General features: G+C 38.2%; 2 protein-coding genes across 13 annotated transcripts in view; both read left to right on the top strand.

The window, feature by feature from the left end:
• The window catches only part of EPB41L2 (erythrocyte membrane protein band 4.1 like 2), a 211,987-nt gene that overhangs the window by 160,682 nt on the left and 30,574 nt on the right, over positions 1 to 20,731 (top strand). For 5 of the 12 annotated variants that reach the window (XM_088840745.1, XM_088840747.1, XM_055433476.2 and 2 more), the window contains 6 exons: positions 1,121 to 1,293; positions 6,632 to 6,804; positions 11,244 to 11,279; positions 11,536 to 11,598; positions 13,507 to 13,653; positions 14,998 to 15,099. In XM_088840745.1, coding sequence (XP_088696871.1) covers positions 1,121 to 1,293; positions 6,632 to 6,804; positions 11,244 to 11,279; positions 11,536 to 11,598; positions 13,507 to 13,653; positions 14,998 to 15,099 — 694 coding nt within the window. Of the gene's footprint in view, positions 1 to 1,120; positions 1,294 to 6,631; positions 6,805 to 11,243; positions 11,280 to 11,535; positions 11,599 to 13,506; positions 13,654 to 14,997; positions 15,100 to 19,245; positions 19,411 to 20,731 lie in introns of all 12 variants that reach the window. The other 7 variants (XM_088840749.1, XM_088840748.1, XM_088840752.1 and 4 more) reach the window with 5 other exon arrangements.
• On the top strand, positions 7,309 to 11,237 carry LOC148776335 (uncharacterized). The gene is made up of 2 exons (XM_088840922.1): positions 7,309 to 7,335; positions 8,630 to 11,237. Exons 1-2 carry the CDS (start codon positions 7,309 to 7,311, stop codon positions 9,299 to 9,301), a joined length of 699 nt encoding a protein of 232 aa, XP_088697048.1. The 3' UTR covers positions 9,302 to 11,237.

The following is a 20,731-nucleotide window of genomic DNA, read 5'->3' as shown; positions in this document are numbered from 1 at the left end:
TTACTTTCTCAGCAGTATCATCTGTATCTCCTTTGAAGATCTGTTGGCATAACATGGATGTTCTCAAGAAACACTTCTGCCACTCCCCAGGGCAAGACTCAAGCCAACAATGTATCAGTTCTTTTTTCATCAGTTTCATTCTAACACGTTGTATTTCTGGGTTAATAAGATTGAGAATTCTGAATTGATGGGAAGCCACCTCTTGAATTACTATATGTGGCTTTACCCTAGATTTGAAACTCTCTTCATTGCTTGTTAAGCACAAGATTTCTAAAAATTGAGCAGAAATGCCTGACATACTTGATATGGCAAAGAACCCTTTAAGAAATCATGCTGCTCTGGAAAATGATAAGAAAAATTTTGGTGGAGTTCTCCATATTCTGAAACTGTCAACTGAAGTCTTCTTATTTAATACATTCTCTGAGAGCTCTGGGATTATCTGTTTTACTAAAATGCTTTGCCAGCTTTTGATCAGGCAGTGAAAGCAAGATCATTTCAGTTGTATACTAGACAAGATTGACTCATTTACTAAAAATATGTTTTCACATAAGTCTGGAAGTAGTTGACATCAGTAAAGTTTTACCTCATTTATTACGGGCCCGGGGTTTAAGCAGTAGACTCGCGCTGCCAATAAAGGGTGTTAGTCATCTCTGCAGATCTGCTGTGTGCTTCACGGGAGAGCATCACTTGATGGAACAGATTCTTGAGTTAGATGTTCTTTCCCAGAGAAATAGACATAAATATTAAGAACTGCTAATGGTAATGGATTGCTGCTTGGCACTTAAGGCTAGGAGCAAGAATTCAGGCATATGTGCTTATACAAATGATTTAAGTTAATACAAATAAATAACCTTTGGTACACACAAAGAACAGCTGCGTTTTTGCTCAGGTTGAGGAAAACATACCACTCATGAATACATGAATGAGGATTTATTCATCTTACCATGATCATAAAGCTCTGTATATAGGAGAGTTTATAAACAGTGTTCATTTTTATTAGTTTAAGCAGCATTTTTTGGACCAAATAATCATATTAATGAAGTGAGATATTAAGTATATAGTTTTGAAGTTAAAAAAATCCATGAAGTCTAATTTTGTTCCCCTTCCCCCACCTTCATAGGCTTGTGTCTCCAGAGCAGCCACCAAAGGCCAAGTTCTTGACCTTAGGGTCCAAATTCCGCTACAGTGGCCGTACGCAGGCGCAGACCCGCCAGGCCAGCAGCCTGATTGACCGGCCGGCGCCATACTTCGAACGCACTTCTAGTAAACGGGTCTCCAGGAGTCTAGATGGAGGTAAACATATTTATTGTATTAGGATTCTGGATTCCAGTCATCTTTTTCTCATCCAATGGGATTAGAAAATATTGAACTAGTTATTACCAAGGCCCCTAGAAATACCTAGAGGGATAGCCTCTAGATATTTTATTTTTCTGAGTAAATAAAATACTATTAATTACACTTACATGAAAATCATTTTATAGTGTTTTGAAGTTGTCGTTCTGAACCTAAATTTTCTTGGCACTGTCAAAACATATATGTTAGAGTTTTTGATGAGATGTTGGATAGACTTCTTAATTGTGATGTATTTTATGTGATTTAATTTCTTGAACTTATTAATTAATGGCAAACTTGGGTTTTTGGTGTGGTAGCATATATAGACCCTTTATTCAAGGGACTGAAAAACATTCATTGCATTATCACAGTTTTAGGTTTAAAGACTCTTATTAAAGCTTAACAGACATTCTAACATATAGGAAACCATTCACAGCTTCAAGAATTAGTTTAAGCACAGTGTTCTAACAACAAGAAAGGAAATATTATGTGTTCATCTCTTCTTACACCCCAGGAGAGGCATGTACAAATTTGTATAAATTTTTTCTATTTGAATTCTAAATAGCTATGTATTTGTAGTTTTTAAATAAATTACACATGGAAATAAATCAATGTTGCTTCCCTTCATTTTCATATATATATATCTTATTACCCTAATTTTGGGTTAATGGCAGGTTTTCTATGAAAGAGCTGAGGTTATTTTTTTTTAAGATATTTAAAAAAATTTTTTTCCTTTCTACCTACTACCAAGTAACTGGTGTTGATGCTTTTCTACCAAAAGTAGTTTCCCAAAGTTTTTTGGTTGCTTAATCTCAAAACATAGATGCAAAAAATCCTTTACTGTTGAATTGGATAAGTTCTATTTTACTGTTGTTTATCAGCAAAAATCTTTTTTTGATTGTTATTAATATTGCTGATAATCATTCTGAAATAAAACTTGAACGGCTTATGTTTCATATAATTAGCTAAAGCAGGCTGAATATGCTAATAGATAAAAAATCTTCTCTCATTAGTGAAGGATTGACATTCATTGGCTTAGATCTATTTTTCCTGGAATAAACTTAGGAAACAGATCTGGGCAGACACACAGAGATAGTTAATAATATTTGTTGGCGGGCATTTTGGTGTATATAGTTACTGAATCTTCTGGAGAATCTTTCATATAATTTATGAGGCCACAGAAAAAATGTGCAACGGGATCATAAATTGTGGTTTGAATAAATGTCCACATCCCCAAATGTAGTGATTTACATTTAATAAATTATTGCTGTACGATAGTTGTCAGAGTATCTTTCAACTCATCAACAACTGAGCACTTCTTTCCAAGTAAATCTGAAGAATGTGCCCGCTTGTGTAAATATTTCACAAGCCTTGCCCCTCGCCACAGAGAATTTATACAGTGCTGAATAAATGCGATCAGTGTTGTTTCATGCCTTGAGAGAAATCATTCCTCTTTCTGTAACACTGTCTGTTTCGGCCTTTGTTTTTAAACTACAAGGTTTTTATAACTCATATGTTGTGAGTTTTTAGAGTTTAAAAAGAGCAGTAACGCAGTGCCTTTTCTTGGAGGTGTATAAACTGTGCTCAAGGAAACCCAGCATCTTGTTTGGGCAGTTGGTGCAGCGGGTTATAGTGGGTCTGTATCTGAAAACAATGATTTTCACAAGTAAAAGCGGCAAACATGGCACAGTAATCCATTATTTTTCCTTTTGTGTTTTGGACACTGTAATTCATCAGATGGGCAAGTCATCAAAAGGATTATTGTGTTATTGTGAAAAATAGGAGGCTTTTCATGCCAATACATGACCAGACAGCTAGGGAACTATTTGGTTAGGGCTTATCTTCTTTTTTTTTTTTCCCTTCAGAGCAAAGCTAGGCTGTAACCTGGTACTGAGCTTTATTTTCCCCACCACACCATCAATGTACCTTTTTTGTTATTGTTATTTACATGTATCGTAGTTTCTTTTTTCTGTTTGTAAGCAGACTATTTAGATATATAAATATCCTTCAATTTAAGGCTTGACAAATTAGAATAAATTTACTAGGGATCCAGTACTCTTGCCTAGAAAATCCCATGGATGGAGGAGCCTGGTAGACTGCAGTCCGTGGGGTCGCTAAGGGTCAGACACGACTGAGCGACTTTACTTTCACTTTTCACTTTCACACATTGGAGAAGGAAATGGCAACCCACTCCAGTGTTCTTGCCTGGAGAATCCCAGGGAAGGGGGAGCCTGGTGGGCTTCCGTCTATGGGGTCACACAGAGTCGGACACGACTGAAGTGACTTAGCAGCAGCAGCAGCAGCAGCAGCAACTAGGGATTACACTGATTTTTACTTTCTGTGTGATATCTAAAGATCAAATATCAAATAAAAATCAACCTAGATAGCTGTTTTAGAACAGTGAAATTCCAGGATTGCACAGTGAAACCTGAAGTGAGACAGATCAGCCACTGAGAGTGCTAACACCCAGGGTACATGTGAGAACAGGGAACTCATGATTTCCTGAAAGTGGAAAGTGTAATCAAGGACATTGCAGACTGGGTAAGGCCTGTCTGAGGAAGAACCATTTGGGCTGAGACTTAAAGGACGAGAAAGAGTAGAACAGGAGATAAAGAATCCAGGTAGCAGCAGTAGTAGTAGCAAGTCTGAAGGTCACGTTTGGGGACAGCTTGATACATTCCAGGAACAGAAAGAAGGCAAATGTAGTCAGAGCTGATTAGTGATGGGGAGAGGTAGGCTGGGAACAGATCACACAGGACCTTGGAGGCTATAGTGGGGAATGTGGTTTTTATTCTGGGGAACCACTGAACACTCTGTGTGTTCATAGGTACACATGTGTATACACTTGTGCCAGCACATCAGTGTATAGGTCAGTTCAGTCACTCAGTTGTGTCCAACTCTTTGCGACCCCATGGACTGCAGCATGCCAGGATCCCTGTCCATCACCAACTCCCAGAACTTATTCAAACTCATGTCCATTGAGTCAGTGATGCCATCCAACTGTCTTATCCTCTGTCATCCTCTTCTCCTCCTGCCTTCAATCTTTCCCAGCATCAGGGTCTTTTCCGATGAATGAGTTCTTCACATCAAAAGTATTGGAGTTTCAACTTCATCATCAGTCCTTCCAGTGGGACTAATCTCCTTTAGGATGGACTGGTTGAATCTCCTTGCAGTCCAAAGGACTCCCAAGAGTCTTCTCCAACACTACAGTTCAAAAGCATCAGTTCTTCGGTGCTCAAGTTTCTTCATGGTCCAACTCTCACATCCATACATGACTACTGGAAAAACCATAGCTTTGACTAGAGGGACCTTTGTCAGCAAAGTAACGTCTCTGCTTTTTAATACTGTCTAGGTTGGTCATAGCTTTTCTTCCAAGGAGCAAGCGTCTTTGAATTTCATGGCAGCAGTCCCCATCTGCAGTGATTTTGGAGCCCAAGAAAATAAAAGTCTGTCATTGTTTCCATTGTTTCCCCATCTGTTTGGCATGCCATGAAGTGTACAATGCTGTCTTTTAAAAAACAAGTGACTTGATTAATGCCATGTCTAGAACAATTGGAGAGGATGAGGGAGGAAGCTCAGGCCGACTGGTTAGGCATAGTCCTGGGGAGAGTCACGGTGGTTTTGTCTCAGATGGTAGTAGACCAGTTAGCCATTTAGCACTGTAGGTTCAGCTCCTTGGGCTTATAATCTCAGGGTTCTACAAAGGTGTAAGACCTGACAAAAGTTAATAGCAGCAAACTGAAATCAGTAACTGTTTAATAAAAGTATGCAGTGTCAACATCTTGCCAACTTCATTATGTAACTTTAAATTTGATATTCATCAAAATTCGATATCATTACATTTAAAACCATTTCTAGGTCAGCATTTCTCATTTTGCAGTAAGTTTCTGAGTATGCATAATGAGTGCTTAGGGACCATAATCTTAGGTTAAAGAGTTACTCAAGCCATATGCTTTTCAAGGAAAAATTATTAAAATCTTTTTAAAAGTTCAAAAAAACTCTAGAAAATAATTATACTTAGTGTATGATGTGAATTTGTTTTAATGTTTAATTGGATTTGGTGCAGGCTTTCCAAAGTATGAGTGTTTAAAAGCCATGAAACTCTTAAAAGGTACCTGGATGGTAAAATAGAGATGGAAGGAATTTGCCATGTTTAGAAATACATACAAGGACTCTATTGGACGTACTGGTTGTTGAGGAGTAAAGGAAAAGACTTCTAGGTTTCTGACTTCAGTAATTTGGTGAAAGTGAGACTAGAAAAGAAGGAAGTTTGGACAGGGCATATGAGGGGTATGGATTAAGAGGCTTCTTGTAACACATGAATTAGGGGTCCAGGTGTTGCCCAAGTTCAGTATGGTGGGTCACACACAGTCCTCGCCCTTCAAGAGCTTGCAGCCTAAAGGCCTGTCTTTATTGTGCTTCCCTGGGAGCCTGGAACCAGAGCCAACCATACTGTGTCAGGAAGATGCTTTTAATGCAGGTGAAATGACTGCAGTGGTTGTCCCACTCTTCGGGGGAGAAACTAAAGATAGAGACTTTTGCCAGTTGCTGCTCACTTGGCCTTGTTGAGATCTGAGGCCATCCTGGGTTGCTCTGCCATATGACAGAAATGTCAATACAGTACATGTTCCTCCCCATCTGTATGATAGATGAAAGGACCCAAAAGGCCAGATTTGCTAAAGCAGAAGGTTTCTATGTATTCGGCTTGCTGCAGGTCGAGTCAAGGCATTCAGGAGGGAGGTTAGAAAAATAAAAAACAGTAAACATCAATACAGAAGTTAATTCTCTAAAATCTACCTTTCCTGTCTTATCATAATTTTGACTAGTATTCTAATTAAAGGTTCCTTTATGGAGGAATTATTAAAACTTATTAAAGCAAACCATTTTAATAACTAGGTAGTTATTTGTTGCAATAGATAGATTCAGAAATAAGTGCAGGCAAGATTAAAGAAACCCCAGAGAACTGAAGTACTGCTCACATTGTAATTCTGAGGTACTTCCCTGACTCTGCTGTTTCACCTGGTCTTAGAGCTCCTCCTACTGGCCAATTCCATGATCAGTATCTCTCCTTCAAAAATCTGTGACTTGAGAACTTGGCGTAATTTAATGGGTTAACAATTCAGAGATTTTTCTTTTAAAGAATAATCATGAGTTTATTTGATTTGTTATTTTCATGATCAAAGATCTTCAAGTTTCTATTAACTGTCCGTAAGCTTCCTATTTATCTGGAAAGGGAGGTTTCCATAACGTTTTCTCGTTTAAACATCCTAACGTGATCCCTATGTTCACTCGTCACTAGCTCCGATTGATGCTGTGGACCAAAGTCTTATGAAGGATTTTCCTGGCCCTGCTGGGGAGGTTTCAGCACAAGGCCCTGGAGTTGTGAGCACTGCTGTGGTACAAGATGGTGATGGCAGAAGGGACCTGAGAAGCCCAACTAAAGCCCCGCATATGCCGCTCATTGAAGGAAAGGTATGGTGAATTAGTGGAATATGCAGTTTTAAATGTGTACTTAGATCAGAGGCTGTCTTTTGCATTTGTTTCAGAACTCAAGTATCATTTAAAACCAGTCATTTTATTTTCTCTGTTGATAAAAATTTCCACCTTTCATATGTGTGTAGACTCTTGCTCTTTTGGACTGAGTCTCTAAACTTTTTCTGGTTATTGTTCAAAGCAAAATATTTCAACATAAATTACTTTAATCCAAGTAAGTAGTTTATTGAACTTTTGTCCATCTTTATAATCATGCTATTTCATTAAGCCACCGAATTATAAAAGCTATGATTTGAATTCATATTTGGTTTGTTACAAGTAAATTTTAAGATGTAGCCTATGTCTTGATAATTTTATTATGATATTGACTTGAATATTTTGAAATGAAGAAAAGTGGTCTTTATGGTTTTTCATTAATAATCTGTCACTGAAGAAGAAATTCTTAAGCTAAAAGTAATTGTTTTGTGAATACTGTATGAAAAGATGGTGTGTGGCTTTCGGTCTTATTCGGTGCGCGTGCCATAATGAATGGAGAAGTAACCTATATTGTGCTTTCAGACTTGTTTGGGTTATTTTATATTACCATGGGCAAGTGTAAGTATAGTCATTTAGAAGTTGATCTGAAGTGACTTTGAGTCCTTCAGATCTCTTTTCTATATCCCACAGAGAAACTTTTAAACAGGTAACATTGGAAGTAAACATGAAAAAGAAAATCATCCTGGGGATTTATAATATTTCCAGAAATTTAACTTTGAAAATTATAATGTTTTCAGAATTTTGACATTGAAAATTTTAAAGTTGTGTAACATGAATATATAAAGAACCTGCTAGAAGAGATAACTGCCAGTGTCTCAGGAATTCCTGCAGTGATAGCTCCCAACCCCGGCAGAGAGAAGGGCTCAGGCACCATGGGGGCCCTGCCTTATGCTGCAGGGACAAGTGCTTCAGGTAGAGCAAGCCATTAAATCCTTTTCATTCCTTTTTTAGAAAGTCTTTAACTATCATATTCTACAAAGGATTTGGTTAAATATTAACTAAAAATAAAGGATATCACATCAAACAACATCCATCAATAACTGAATAGTTGTCAGGAGAGTTTATGATTATGCTACCAACTCATTGGAAAAGACCCTGATGCTGGGAGAGATGGAAGGCAGGAGGAGAAGGGGGTGACAGAGGATGAGATGATTGGATGGCATCACCGACTCACTGGACATGAGTTTCAGCAAGCTCCAGGAGATAGTGAAGGGCAGGAAAGCCTGGCGTGCTACAGTCTGTGGGGTCTCAGTGAGTCAGACACGACTTAGTGAGTGAACAACAACACGCCACCAGTGTACCCAGTAGAGTGGCTGCTTCTATCCGAAACAGGAGAGCTCAGCATCACGGGAAGTCTTTATTCCATTCTGCATGGTTAATATGATACAAAAAAAGAGTTCTCTTAAATTCCAAGGGAAATTCTGCCTGTTTTTGGCAACTGACTCAGCGTGCCTTTTCCCAGATACTTTCAGTGTTTGTCAGCAGCCAGGTTTAAAAGTAATAATGCTGTCTAAGTTTCATAGGATCCCTTTGCAGCCAGTCAGGAAATACTAATTGAATCAGGCTATGCCTGTTAAGTTGTATGTGATGCTAGTAGTCCAGTTTTCCTCTTTTAAAAATGGATCATTTAACTAATTTTCTAATGATACGGTTAATACAGTCGTTACCTCTTAGTAAACGTTTTCACTAACTGTCTTCTTTTCTCCTCTTTCATCCTTTTACCTTTGGTTCTCCTTTGATTGTGTCCGCTGTGTAACTTCACATTCAGCCATGGGTTTGCTTTCGGGAACAGCCTGTTTCCTTGTGCCCACCTTCACCGCTCATCCGCTGTGCTTCATCTCTTTCCCCAAACCTGTTGCCCGTCCCTGAATTGGACTTCCTCTCTGACATTTCAGAGGAAGACCCCTTTGGGGAGGCCGATCGTATCACCCTGGACAGCTTAGAGCGCCTTTCCACAAGCGAGACGTCAGAGCAGGGGCCCTGTGATCCTGGCTTGGGTCCTCTTGAAGCCCCTCCTGAGTCTGACTGCCCCCCTGCACCCGAGAAGCCTCTCAAAGAGGCTGACCAAATGGATTCCGAGTGTGGGTCCTTCTCCTTCAGTTTCTGCAGATGCTTTCTGCCTCGCTTCCCCTCGCTCCTCGATGACAAGGGGTGCCTTGCCTTCCCCAGCCTCCCCAAGGTCTGGGTCTCCTTCCTCCCCGCAGATGTCTGGCACTACGTCCCCATCAGCTCCCCTTCGTTCCTTCCCTCTCTCACCCTCATCTTTGGGCTCCTTCTCGCTGCTTCTCAGTCAATGCCTTTTTCTCTCACCTTTTCCCTTCCTCTGGCTCTATCCCTCTGCTATCTGGAGGCGAAAGCTGCCTCCCTGACTGTTCCTTATGACTGTGACTTGAGTGACAAAACAGAGGAAGAGGAAGCAGTTACTGGCTCTCCTCCGTAAGCTTTAAATCTGTGCGGGCAACAAAGCTCCACTTCATCTTATACCCTTCCTAATGTAGAGTGTAAACATGTGCATAAATCTCATCATGGGTTGCCCTCAAAACAGTATGATCTGCACACTTTCACACACACACTTAGCTTTAGTGCATGAGAAATAAGTGTAATTAAGCATTTCCCCTCACTGACATTCATTGCCTAGGTCCACACATTCTACGTTGAGTGCAAAGTTATAGGTTTTTAAAATAAATATCTGAACCATACTAGGCCACAAAAAAAGGAGAGGGGCCCTCCATTGCCCTTAATAGTCTGACTTGGGTCTGTCCACTTTGCACATAAAAGTTAATGCTGTTCCTTTAGGATGGAAATTTTATTTTGGTATAGAACTTCGAATACAGTGGACATAACTGATCGATATGTTTTAGTAGAATTCCTTAATGTTACTATTTCACTGTTAGAAAGCCGAGCTTGTTCTTCACTTAGGAGAATGCACCTGTGAGTTACTTCTGATATGTGTGTAGGTCTAATCTCAGAAACTCTTTGTCTCCCTATTATTGTAGCATTTGGGACCCAGATGAAGTTCATGTAGTTTATTTTCTTTTACTTTTTTTTTTTTTTTTTACTCAAAATCATATCTGAGAGTCACTGTCAGGTATTTTTAAGGAAGATACTCTTCTGTTATCTTTAAAAAATACTTAAGAAAAAATGAACCACAGCATTTTGACTCTGTAGACTCTGTAGCCCTAAGGTTGGGTCAGACCTCTTAGTGACCTTTTATTTAAAATTAAGTATCTGGTTTGAGGATTTCTGCCCCATATAAGGCTACCTCTGCAGTACTAAGCTGTGCTTACATGTACAGTAGGTTTTTTTTTTTTTTTGCTAAATGTGGTCTGGGAACCTAGTGTCCCATATCCTGTAGGTACTGTTTCTACATAGAATAAATCACAAAATTTAGAGCAAACCTAAGGAAAAATGTGAAGATAATTAAGCATAGGAGGAGAATCTGATTCCTAAAGGTTACCCAAGGAATGCCAAAGATTGACATTTTAGAGAAATGTTGACCAAGGAATTAGAAGATTGTTCTTAACAGATTGTTGAGTGTATTCTGTTTTTCCCTTTTGATCAAAAGATACTCTTGAGTTCCCGGTTTACCGCTCAAAAATGCTTTAATGGTTAAAAAAAAAAAAGCACAGTAAAGAAGAAAAATAATGTATATGATCCTTCTCTAAATCAACATGTGAAAGTTAAACTGTTTTCCTTTGGTATCTGAATTAATATTTTCCTTTTACGCTATTCCCTTCCATGAGTCAGTAGTCATCAGTGTTTCTGTTAGTTTTAAATACACAGATTTATTCTTTGGATCATTAGATAACTGAGAATCGTCCAACTATGAATAAATATGCTTGTTTGAAAAATTTTATGAAAGAAAAGTGACTGTAAAACTCAAGAATAGTTTTTACTATCCACGATTTTACATGAAAGTAGCAAAATAAACCAGTTCCTCCCCAAGGAAAGAAATCTATGTAGGGTGAACATTTGTCCCTGATAGAAAGTGAAAGCTAAAATTTTCATCATTACACTTTGCCCTCACAGCCAGTGACTTAAAATTTCAGGTTAGAACAGACTGAATTATGCCATTTTTACACTCTCATATTTTTCATTCCTGAGTCAAAACATATTAAAAAACAACACATATCTGGTGACTGAGAAAGAGTGAAGCTTCCCTTCTCTATTCCACCTTTGCAAAGGACCATTTCCATCATTTGTACAACATTGTAGGTGAAGAAAGACCAAAGTGGCTTAATATTCTGCGTCTTCTGAGGGCCAGACAATAAAGGTTGGTAATGCTGGTTCACCATTTAAGTTCAAATACAGCTTATTTGCACCAGTGATAGCGTTTCCAATAATACTCCCCTTCTCTCTGGCCGCTTGCTGGGTGACTTCAGGCGAAGATGGAAGAGGACGAAACACAGCTGGAGGAGGTGGATATTATTCCCCCAAAGTTAAATTCCTGGTAGTTGCTGCCTGTCATTATGATTGCGCGGGGGTGGGGTGGTGCACATTTAGGATTTATTTGTGACTTTTGCTCATTGTGGCTTTAGGGTCTTATGATTTTTTTATTTTTCTTTTAATGTCTTAGACTGTCCAACTCTGGGTCATTTATGGTGCTTGCTGATTGATACACTTAACGTTTATTTGCCTTCCCCCTCCCTCCCTATGTGTGATTTAATTTCACAGAAAAATTCCTTGAGAGTAGAAGGAGATAATATTTATGTCAGACATAGCAATTTAATGTTGGAGGTTTGTATAATTTAAGAAAACAACTCTGTCCGAATGGCTGCCCAGGCTGCTGTGGACGGGGGGTCACGCACAGGCTAGCTGGCTGGCAGCTTTCAGGCACAGTGCACGAAATGCATGGGGAAAATTCAACGTGGGATTGCATGTTAGCATTCTGACTTTGTTCTGTTAAAGTGGCTTAGGTAGGAATATGTCTATGAGAAGTTCTCAAAGTGACAACTGGGAAAAAAGAGAAGATTCTGTGTAATCAAATGAATAAAGTTTTTATTCATGAATCGTGAAGTTCTGCAAGTAAACCTATTTTCTCTTAATGGACATGATCCCATCCTTAATATATATTAACTGCAAAAAATATTTGTCAATCTGGCATTAATTCATTTGGCCCCAGATATGTGTCCACAATTTATTTATTTATTTATTTTGGTAAAGTGAAGTAATACCAAAATCCATGCAATTAGGAATGTGGTCCACTTAAAATCTTCCTTTTGAGAAGATGCTAATTAATGGGATTGTTTTGATTAAAAAGAGAGAAGCAGTGTAATAAAGTGAGAAAGAAAAGAGGAAAAAGAAGCCTAGCCGTCCAATTAGGAAGGTAAAATGTATTCCCCATGTCACACGAGAATGGTTTTTTGTTTCTTTTTCGCCCTTCTTTTAGGATAGGATATAGCAATGTATTCAGTGGAAAACTCCAGTCCTCAGTAATTTGACTAATACATTGGGTTGCTTTGGCCAGCTTTAATAACTGTTGGAAGTGTATTTTTGCATAACTTACTAAAATGCTCTAAAGAGTAATACATAACAGCGCTTTGAACAAATGCAAGAAATGTGCCTGATCTCAAGCCACAGTCATTTTTCCATGCCATGCAAAGATTTTTAGATTTTCCTGAGTTTTTGCAAATGGCAATAGAAGCTCCTAGATGAGCTATTCGTACTATGCTTGTGCATGCATATGGAATATTTCATTTACTCAGATGCATGACCTATTTCTCAGGGAGTAGTGTAATTGAAAGCTATAATCCACAGGTGGCCCCATGATTTTTGAAATGTAAGAAAGCACTTAAAGTTCAGTTAAAACTTTTTTGAATACTACCTTTTAGTCCTACAAATACCATTTATCAGGACCAATCTAAAAAAAAAATCCCACAAGTAACATTTGTCAGGGCCTATTTCAATGAAAATTGACCTGGTAGTTTTTCTCACATCCTCTTTTAAGGACCATTTGATATGTGGGTGGCTGGGTCCCACATTTATGCTTGGCAAGAATGTGAAACCAAGATGACGTTCATTTATTTCAGAGAAAGACCAAACAGAAGCAGCTTCTGACAGCTGTTATGTTTATTCCATAAGGATTAAAAACCATTGCTGGAATTTCCTGAAAAAAGTCAACCGTTGTTTCCCCACCATCATTCCCTGCTTTTTTTGTATGATCCTGGACCGAATTTCCCGTCAGGCCCAATATGCTCTGAGTCCACCTTTCTCTAATTTTACTTTCTTCATTATATTCACAGAATGCAAGTCTATTAGTAGCCCAAATCTGAAAGGTGAATTTGCAGGAACAAAGTGCCTTTCAAATCTAACTATGAGAAAGAAGGTTTATTGACCATGTTGAATTCCATGGCCTCCTCCTTATTTCCTAAACAACTCCGAACAAAGAAACCAGAACCCTTTAAGGCGTGAATCATAAAAAAAAAAAAAATTACACATTGGCTTTAATTTTCAAATTTGGACAAACTCATATTTGTAGGTGGTGATATGGCTTTTGAGACTTGGCATTTTTCTTGCTTTATTATGTTTTTTTAATCATAAGTTTGCTTTGTCTTATTTTTGGTTTCATTTTTTATTTTTATCCTATTGGGTTTTTTTTTTTTTCCTTTTGGATTTTCCCCCTTTTATTACGTTACATATTGCTAGGACCTGGATAAGGCCCAGGAGGAAATACTGAAACACCAGGCTAGCATTAGTGAACTCAAGCGCAATTTTATGGAATCCACACCTGAACCACGCCCTAATGAATGGGAAAAACGACGTATCACACCTCTGTCCCTACAGACACAAGGGGTATGTGACTAGCTATTTGTTGGCTGTATGTCTCCCTCCAGCTGTTCATAAAACTTAGGTTGTTAATCTGTTATGTTGATTCTTATGAGAAGTTAGAAAATATTCCCATTTTTTAAATGTAACTGCTAACAATTTTTTAAATACTAAATATTTATTAACAGCGTGTAATACTTATTGACATAGTTCTTGGGTAAATTGTATGAGTTTCAAAATACTTTTCAAATACTTTCAGAATAATTTCACTATTTTACTCGAGTAAATTGGTAGTAATGAGATGTTACATCAAGTGACTTAAAAATCAGTGTATATTGTATTTAATAAGTTTTTAAATTATTGACGTCTGAAGTAAGAGTTGTTTAATAATTAAAGAATTAGTAATTAAAGGGATATAGTAATATAGACCATATTTAGAATGAAGGTTATTACTGTGAGGATAAAGAGTTAAATTTAGCTTTGAAGACTGCTGAGCTCTGTTGAAAACTGGCAAAATGTTAATTATATAACTTATATTGAAACTTCTTAGTGATGGAATCCAGATTAATGTTTTAAAAATATGTTCACTTGTCTTTCCAAACTCATCCTTTTTCTTTCCATGGTTTATTTCTCTCCGCCACCAACATAAGCATTGCCTTTAAAATATATTCTTAAACTATTTCATCATCTGCGTCTGCCTGTGATCTTTTCTGATGCTCCAAAGTCTCTCCTTTTGTCAACCAAGAACTTCATTAGCTCATTTATTTTGCTTGAGGAAATAGTGATCACCCTATGTTTAATACACAGTTTTAAAAGTGTGTTCAGGTGTTACCCTACAGTTTCTCTTTTTCCTTTTCCTTTCACCCCTCTCTTCTCCTTAAATTCATCATCTAGTCTGACTTGAATGTTGCCAAATTGTAGGCATTTGAATTCGCTATTCTCATGCTTTTTTATTCACCCTTTTCTTAAAAAGCAAAGCTGTTATTTGCTTTAAATTTCTGTGTGACAGTGGAAGGGACAAATATCTTTAAAGCAGATGACCAAAAGAAAAATCGGTAAACTTCCTTATGCAAAGACTTTTTACAATATTAAGATTTAAAACACCATAGCAGCATCTTCTGAAGTTGTATACTACTTTGAAGTTCTTATTTTCAGCTTTTCTGAAGATATTAATGTCCATATTCCAGACTCAACCCTAGAGTGTTGTGTTTTCTGGGGAAACTGATGATGTGCTGGGATTGGGGCGCCCTTTTATGTGCTGCTTCGTCTGGTTTGTTTCGCTGACCCACACAGTCGTTTTATGTTTGTGTTGCTGTGGGTGTAATGTGTTTGTCTTATTTGTTGATTTATGTCTATTGTTTAAAACAATAGAGCAAAGGAGACCATCTTTTCAAGGATATTTTATCCACGAAGGAGAAGCATCAGATGGTGGCAGCACAGACAGCTGAAGAAAAGACCCAGGAGGCAGACAAGGTGTTCACCTTGCATCCTTGGATCTACTCTTGCTTTTTTCCTCTTTTCCTTGATTTCTGTCCGCAGCCATGAGATCCGCCTTTTCCCTTGTGTATCAACCTGAATTTTTAAAAATAATTTTTGAGTGCTTGAAAAGGTAACTCCATGTAGGATTAGAAACATGGGATTATTAGATGAGAATCACCATATTGCAGAAGGATTTAATTTGAAACTCCACAACTTGAAATGCAGACATCTCAACCGATTTAGGTGATAAGTGACCCCTAATTTCAATGAATGTGGCTGGCAGTTGGGAAACCATGATTTCATGTGAAAACGCACTGTTTGCACAACGCACACTGTGGTGGTGTTGAAATAACAAACTATGTGTGATTTAGATTACTGTTTTACTAATTACATTTGGAATCCTTTTGAATTTTTATTTTTAAGATTTTTTAAAAAATTTTTAATTGAAGGAAAATTGCTTTACAGAGTTTTGTGGTTTTCTGTTATACATCGACCAGAATCAGCCATAGGTACACCCATTTTTAATGAGACACAAGATTATGGTGCACACAAGCAGCCCCTCAGATCTCTCTGTACTCCTGCATATGTGAAGTATCTGGCATTTCTAGGGAAGTTAGTTTTCTGTTGCTTTTCTGTTCTTATTTCTCTGTTTCTACTGAGTTTGCTTAGCCAGCTGATCAATCTGCTATTTGTTGGGACTAGAATGCCTAGAGTCTAGTGTGGGAGACAGCAGACATGCAAATTAGTGACTGGAAAATTTGGGGTACAAAGAAGTATTAAGGAGATGAAATACTTATTGTACATTATAGGGGCATTGAGAAGGCATGAGAAGAGATAACATTTGAGTTGAGGCCTTAATGATGAGAAAGAAGGTGCACATGTGAAGTTTCTTCCATCTGTAAGGAAGGGCAAATGCAACAGCCCAAGACAGGAATTTCTTTAAAGGATTGAAAGGCCAAGTGACAAGGTCTTAGAAGAGTCATAGAGGTCAGACCCCAGATCTTGGCAGGATCTTTAAGATCATAGTAACAATTTGAAATTGTTACTAGGAGTTGTTGGAATTGTTATAGGAGTGAGTGAGGGGAAGCCATTGGAGAGCTTTAAGCTGAGTAGTGATATAATCCCACGTGTCTAATGAAAATCCCTCTGGTGCTGAATGAGGAATGGATTATAGGGGATGTGAATGAGAGCACAGATTGGAATAAGGAGAAAGAGTTTCCCTCCCACCTCGTCTGATTTTGTTAATCAGTGGAGAGTATTACTCATCAGAATGCACACTGGGCTGGTGGAGGAGGCAGAATAAGTGGAAGATGAAGCTTTGCGCTAAAAGGATTTGAGGTCTAGGTGAGATGAAATATTTTTGGAACACTGCAGATGCAAAAGATAACATCATAAAGTTAAACCAAGTAGCATCTTTATATACCTGAAAGGTTAGTTTGAAATCTAAGGCAAATCAGACTCTGTATCAAATGATTATTTTAATATCATATGCTTTGAAATATTATATAGTTTTGAAAATTTATCCTCCTGAGAAGTGAGTCAGATGACATCATTTGATCAATTTAAAGTGATGTCCTTACAGTAGGAAACTTTGGGATTTTGGTGAAGATGTTTAAAATGATCATGTTTTCTGGATGTCATCACTTAGGAGTGTAGGAGTGTACAATATAAACCGTGTACAGTGAAAACTATCCATTCATTATTGTAGAAGTTAACATTAAAATGATGTCATGTGAAATTTAAATCTGGAATTCATCCACTCTTAAGCTCCTAAATGGTTTATCTGCAACTGAAGTTATTGCTTTTTTCTTATTCTTCTCCTCTGTAGCACATGCTAGAAAATACGTACTTACTTGACACATGTATGGGTTGTTGTAACTGCAATCATCCATTCACCCAATAAACATTTTTTGACCTCTTACAATGTACTTCCTCTCCCACTCCTCAATACATCACTACTATTAGTTGAAAGTTAAGTAAGTCTACTGGAGTATTTTGACTTTTAACAGAGTATCTTTTAAATTGCTGTCTTTCCTCCAACTTCATTTTGCTACTTAATTTTTCAGAGTTTCTTGATTTTCTTTAAATTGCAGTCCTTAATAAAATGCAAAATAAAAATTATACACATGTATAATTTCTCCAGATTTCCAAATGTGTATAATAATGGGTTTTATAGATTTAAAAAAATAATTGTTTCTTGTTTAGAAATCGATACATTAAACTTTCAAAATGACTTCAGTATATTATGAATGATTTTGAGAATAGGGCAGAAAATTTGAAATCAAATTACGTAGTCTTTAGTAGGCAAATTAGGGCTTCTCTGGCGGCTCAGATGGTAAAGAATCTGCCTACAATGCAGTTAGACCCAGGTTCAATCCCTGGGTCAGGAAGATCCCCTGGAGAAGGGAATGACAGCCCACTCCAGTCTTCTTGCCTGAAGAATTCCATGGACAGAGGAGTCTAGTGGGCTGCAGTCCATGGGGTTACAAAGAGTGGACATGACTGAGCAATGGGTGTACATACATATAGGCTAATTATTATTTTTAAATATTATTAATTTTTTGGTATCAATATATCCTCATATTGAGAATTATACTTAAACTTATACAGGGCTTCCCTGGTGGCTCAGACAGTAAAGAGCCTGCCTGCAGTGCAGGAGACCCAGGTTCGATCCCTGGGTCGGGAAGATCCCCTGGAGAAGGAAATGGTAACCCACTCCAGTATTTTTGCCTGGAAAATCCCATGGATGGAGGAGCCTGGCGGGCTATACAGTCCATGGGGTTGCAAAGAGTCAGAAATGACTGAATGACTTCATTTTCTTTCTTTCTTTGAACTTGTATAAAATTTCTCTCAAGAGTCTAGTAGAAATTGCATAGACTGTAGTTTTAAGGTACTTTTGGGGATATTTTGTTGAATACTTAGATGCATGGTACTTATTTAAATTCCCCAGTGATCTTTTACCTAGTAGGACACCATCTCCACCTACCTGACCCTAGAGATGATGTAATTATGGAGACTCTTAATTCAGCTGAAATTCAGCTTTTTTTTCTCTCCTGACTATTGTAATTGCTTATGCACCTTGCTCTCCTCATCTCTGAAGCAACTTAGCATGCTCCGCATCTCCTTGTAGCTCCCACTCATCCCGGTTAGGGCGCTGTCCCACGAGGCACCCCAGAATGCCGTTCATTCATTCATTCATTCGTCTCTGATCTCTGAGCTGTGGGGTTTGTTAGGACATATTATTGCACACATCTAACGTGAGAGGAAGCTACATGATAATCCCTTACCATTGGTATTCTAGGTATAATATCTGAGATAGTCCCCAGCTTCCCTGTTGTACCCTCAGGCAGATTAGGGACCATCATTTAAGGGCTAGAAAGGCGAAGATTAAATTCATCTTAGTAGCTTTTCAGAGACAGATGATTTTCACATTGCTTAGCGTTTACCCTCTGAAGTTTGTCTTCCTGTTTAGAATATTTTCCTTTACCCATTTCTTACTGAAAGAAAGAGACACTATTTCTTTATTCCATGGCATATCTAGCATGTCTGAGGGAGCTTCAGTGGGTTACTGTCACAGTGCTTGTTGTATGGACAGAGTGGTATAGGGAAGGGAGACATCATAGGAGCTGAAATAGTGAAGGCCATACGCAGAATGTGGAGTGGACCTCAGAGTGATGACGGAATTGGCATTGCCCAGAGTGCCTAGTTAAGAGCGTTGGAGGCGGAGGGTTAGGGACATAAGGTCTAACACTGAAATAAGTGTAGCAAGTGGAGGGGCCCCGGAAGAGGCTGTTGTATGCACAAAGGCCCATGCCCAGAAGCTCCCTCAAGATTATACGAAGTAGCGTTTGATGGGCAGGTGGGTCAGTCGTGCTCAGTTTGTGATAAAGTTTCAGTGAGAAACCAGTGTAGTGCATTTGTGAAGGTTAGAGCTGTCAACAGCCCTCAAACCGGTGGAAAACCAGCATTCAGGCAAACGGCCACAGATGCCTGCTGCAGCATCTTTAGAATCCTCGCCTTTTTCCAGTGTATGCTGCTCTGTGATTCTTTCTTGCGTAACCTTCCCTTTCTTTCATTAGGTCACCGCTGTCCGTTCTGACTCATTGCTAATTTTTGCTCTTCCTTTTCTGACCTCTCCAGAGCCTAGAAGAGGAGATAACATCCATTTTGTTTAGTGAAAAGGGCTTTTCTGATAGCACGAAAGCCTCCTTCAGCTCAGCCACCACTTGGACAGCAGAGGGCACTGTTGTGAACTCTAATGCACCTTCTGAAAAGCTTTCCTCGCTCTTCTCACAGTTGCCTGAGGTGCATTTTGCTTTGTTTCCCATTTTTTAAAAGTCACATTTAAGAGTGATTTTTATTTTTTGAGTATTAAGGAACCCTTTCCTCCAGTGCTTTCATTGGTGAAATTAACTCTTCCCGGGAGAAACATTCAAGAAATAATGAGTGAATCTGAACATGAGGAAAAGATACTGATTGGATGTTTCTCTTGCTTTCTATTCTCCCCTCTCCAGTCTGCCTAAATTGAGAGAATCATTTAAACCAGTCACAAAGAGTCTGGGTGTTATGTGGAGGGAAACCTTCAACCATGTAGAAGCTAAAGCATTTGTTGCAAAAATTTTCAAAGCCAAAATGTCTTTTAAACATCTTCAAATAGCTTATTATTTAAAAAATTCTGCTCATAGGGAAAAAATTGAAGTGCTCACCATAGTCAATTTTAATTTTGGGGGGAATGACCCCTAAGGGATTCCCTGAACTTGGGCAGAATCCATCTGGCCATTTGAGGTTCAATAATAAAAGTAATAATAATAAAATATCTCCTTTAGAAGTGTTATGATCACTGAATATCTTTATTTATAAAGAAGTTTGTAAGGAGTTACAGTTGAATGTTGCCTAATTAGCAAAGTCAATTTAGAGGTTTCCAGTTTAACGTGCAAAACCTCAGCTTTCAATAACATTGGAAAGATGGCTCTCTTGTTCTGTCAGTGACATGACTTACATGGTATTAATGTTGAGCATTGAAAATGTTCCCTTACCATACATTTAAGAATAACAGTGCAGGTCAAAGATGGTTTGTGACTATATGTCGATAAGTGTCCTTTTAGACCTTTTGCTCAGGGTTTTCCATGTTGCTGGAGCAGATTAACATGAGCTTGTGTTATTTACTGTAGGAAGCAGCTCCAGTCCAGTTAGTGTCTTGGCAGCTTCACAGTGCGGTTTGTTTTCGCCCAGAGGGTTCAGAGGTGCAGTGCTCTTCATTCAGCATCGAGATACCTTCCTAAATAAGTAGGGCTACTGTCTCTAGCTGAATTTGTAAAGTCAGAGCACAAGGCATTAGTGCTACTGGAATGCCAAAAACTTGGCTAGGAGTTATTTGTATCAGTATAAATCAGCCTTTTCAAAAAATATGGAAAAATTTAATCTTTAAAAACAGAGTCCTTTTTAAGAAAGTTTCTACCCTGATTATCAATGCTGTAGTATAGTGATATTGCTAATGTATTTGGTCTTCAAGCATTTATTTGAACATTTTGGGATGCTAATAACCATTTCTGAAATGTTAACACTTTTGTGTTAATAACTATCCGAGACCAACTATAATTTTGCCAATTAAAACTGATTTTTAAAC

Source organism: Moschus berezovskii, chromosome 10, assembly GCF_049115385.1.
Source record: "Moschus berezovskii isolate FMDL1 chromosome 10, NW_MosBer_1.0, whole genome shotgun sequence".
NCBI classification, from domain to species: domain Eukaryota; kingdom Metazoa; phylum Chordata; class Mammalia; order Artiodactyla; family Moschidae; genus Moschus; species Moschus berezovskii.
The sequence above is the reverse complement of the archived record's forward strand: the minus strand, read 5'-3'. Positions and strand labels throughout refer to the sequence as shown.

What these genes read in the sequence shown, in the direction of transcription:
- LOC148776335 (XM_088840922.1), top strand. Translation starts at nt 7,309, where the DNA reads ATGGTGTGTGGCTTTCGGTCTTATTCG. An exon ending in GTGGCTTTCGGTCTTATTCG is followed by an intron (nt 7,336 to 8,629) that starts GTGCGCGTGCCA and finishes CTTCACATTCAG; the next exon opens with CCATGGGTTTGCTTTCGGGA.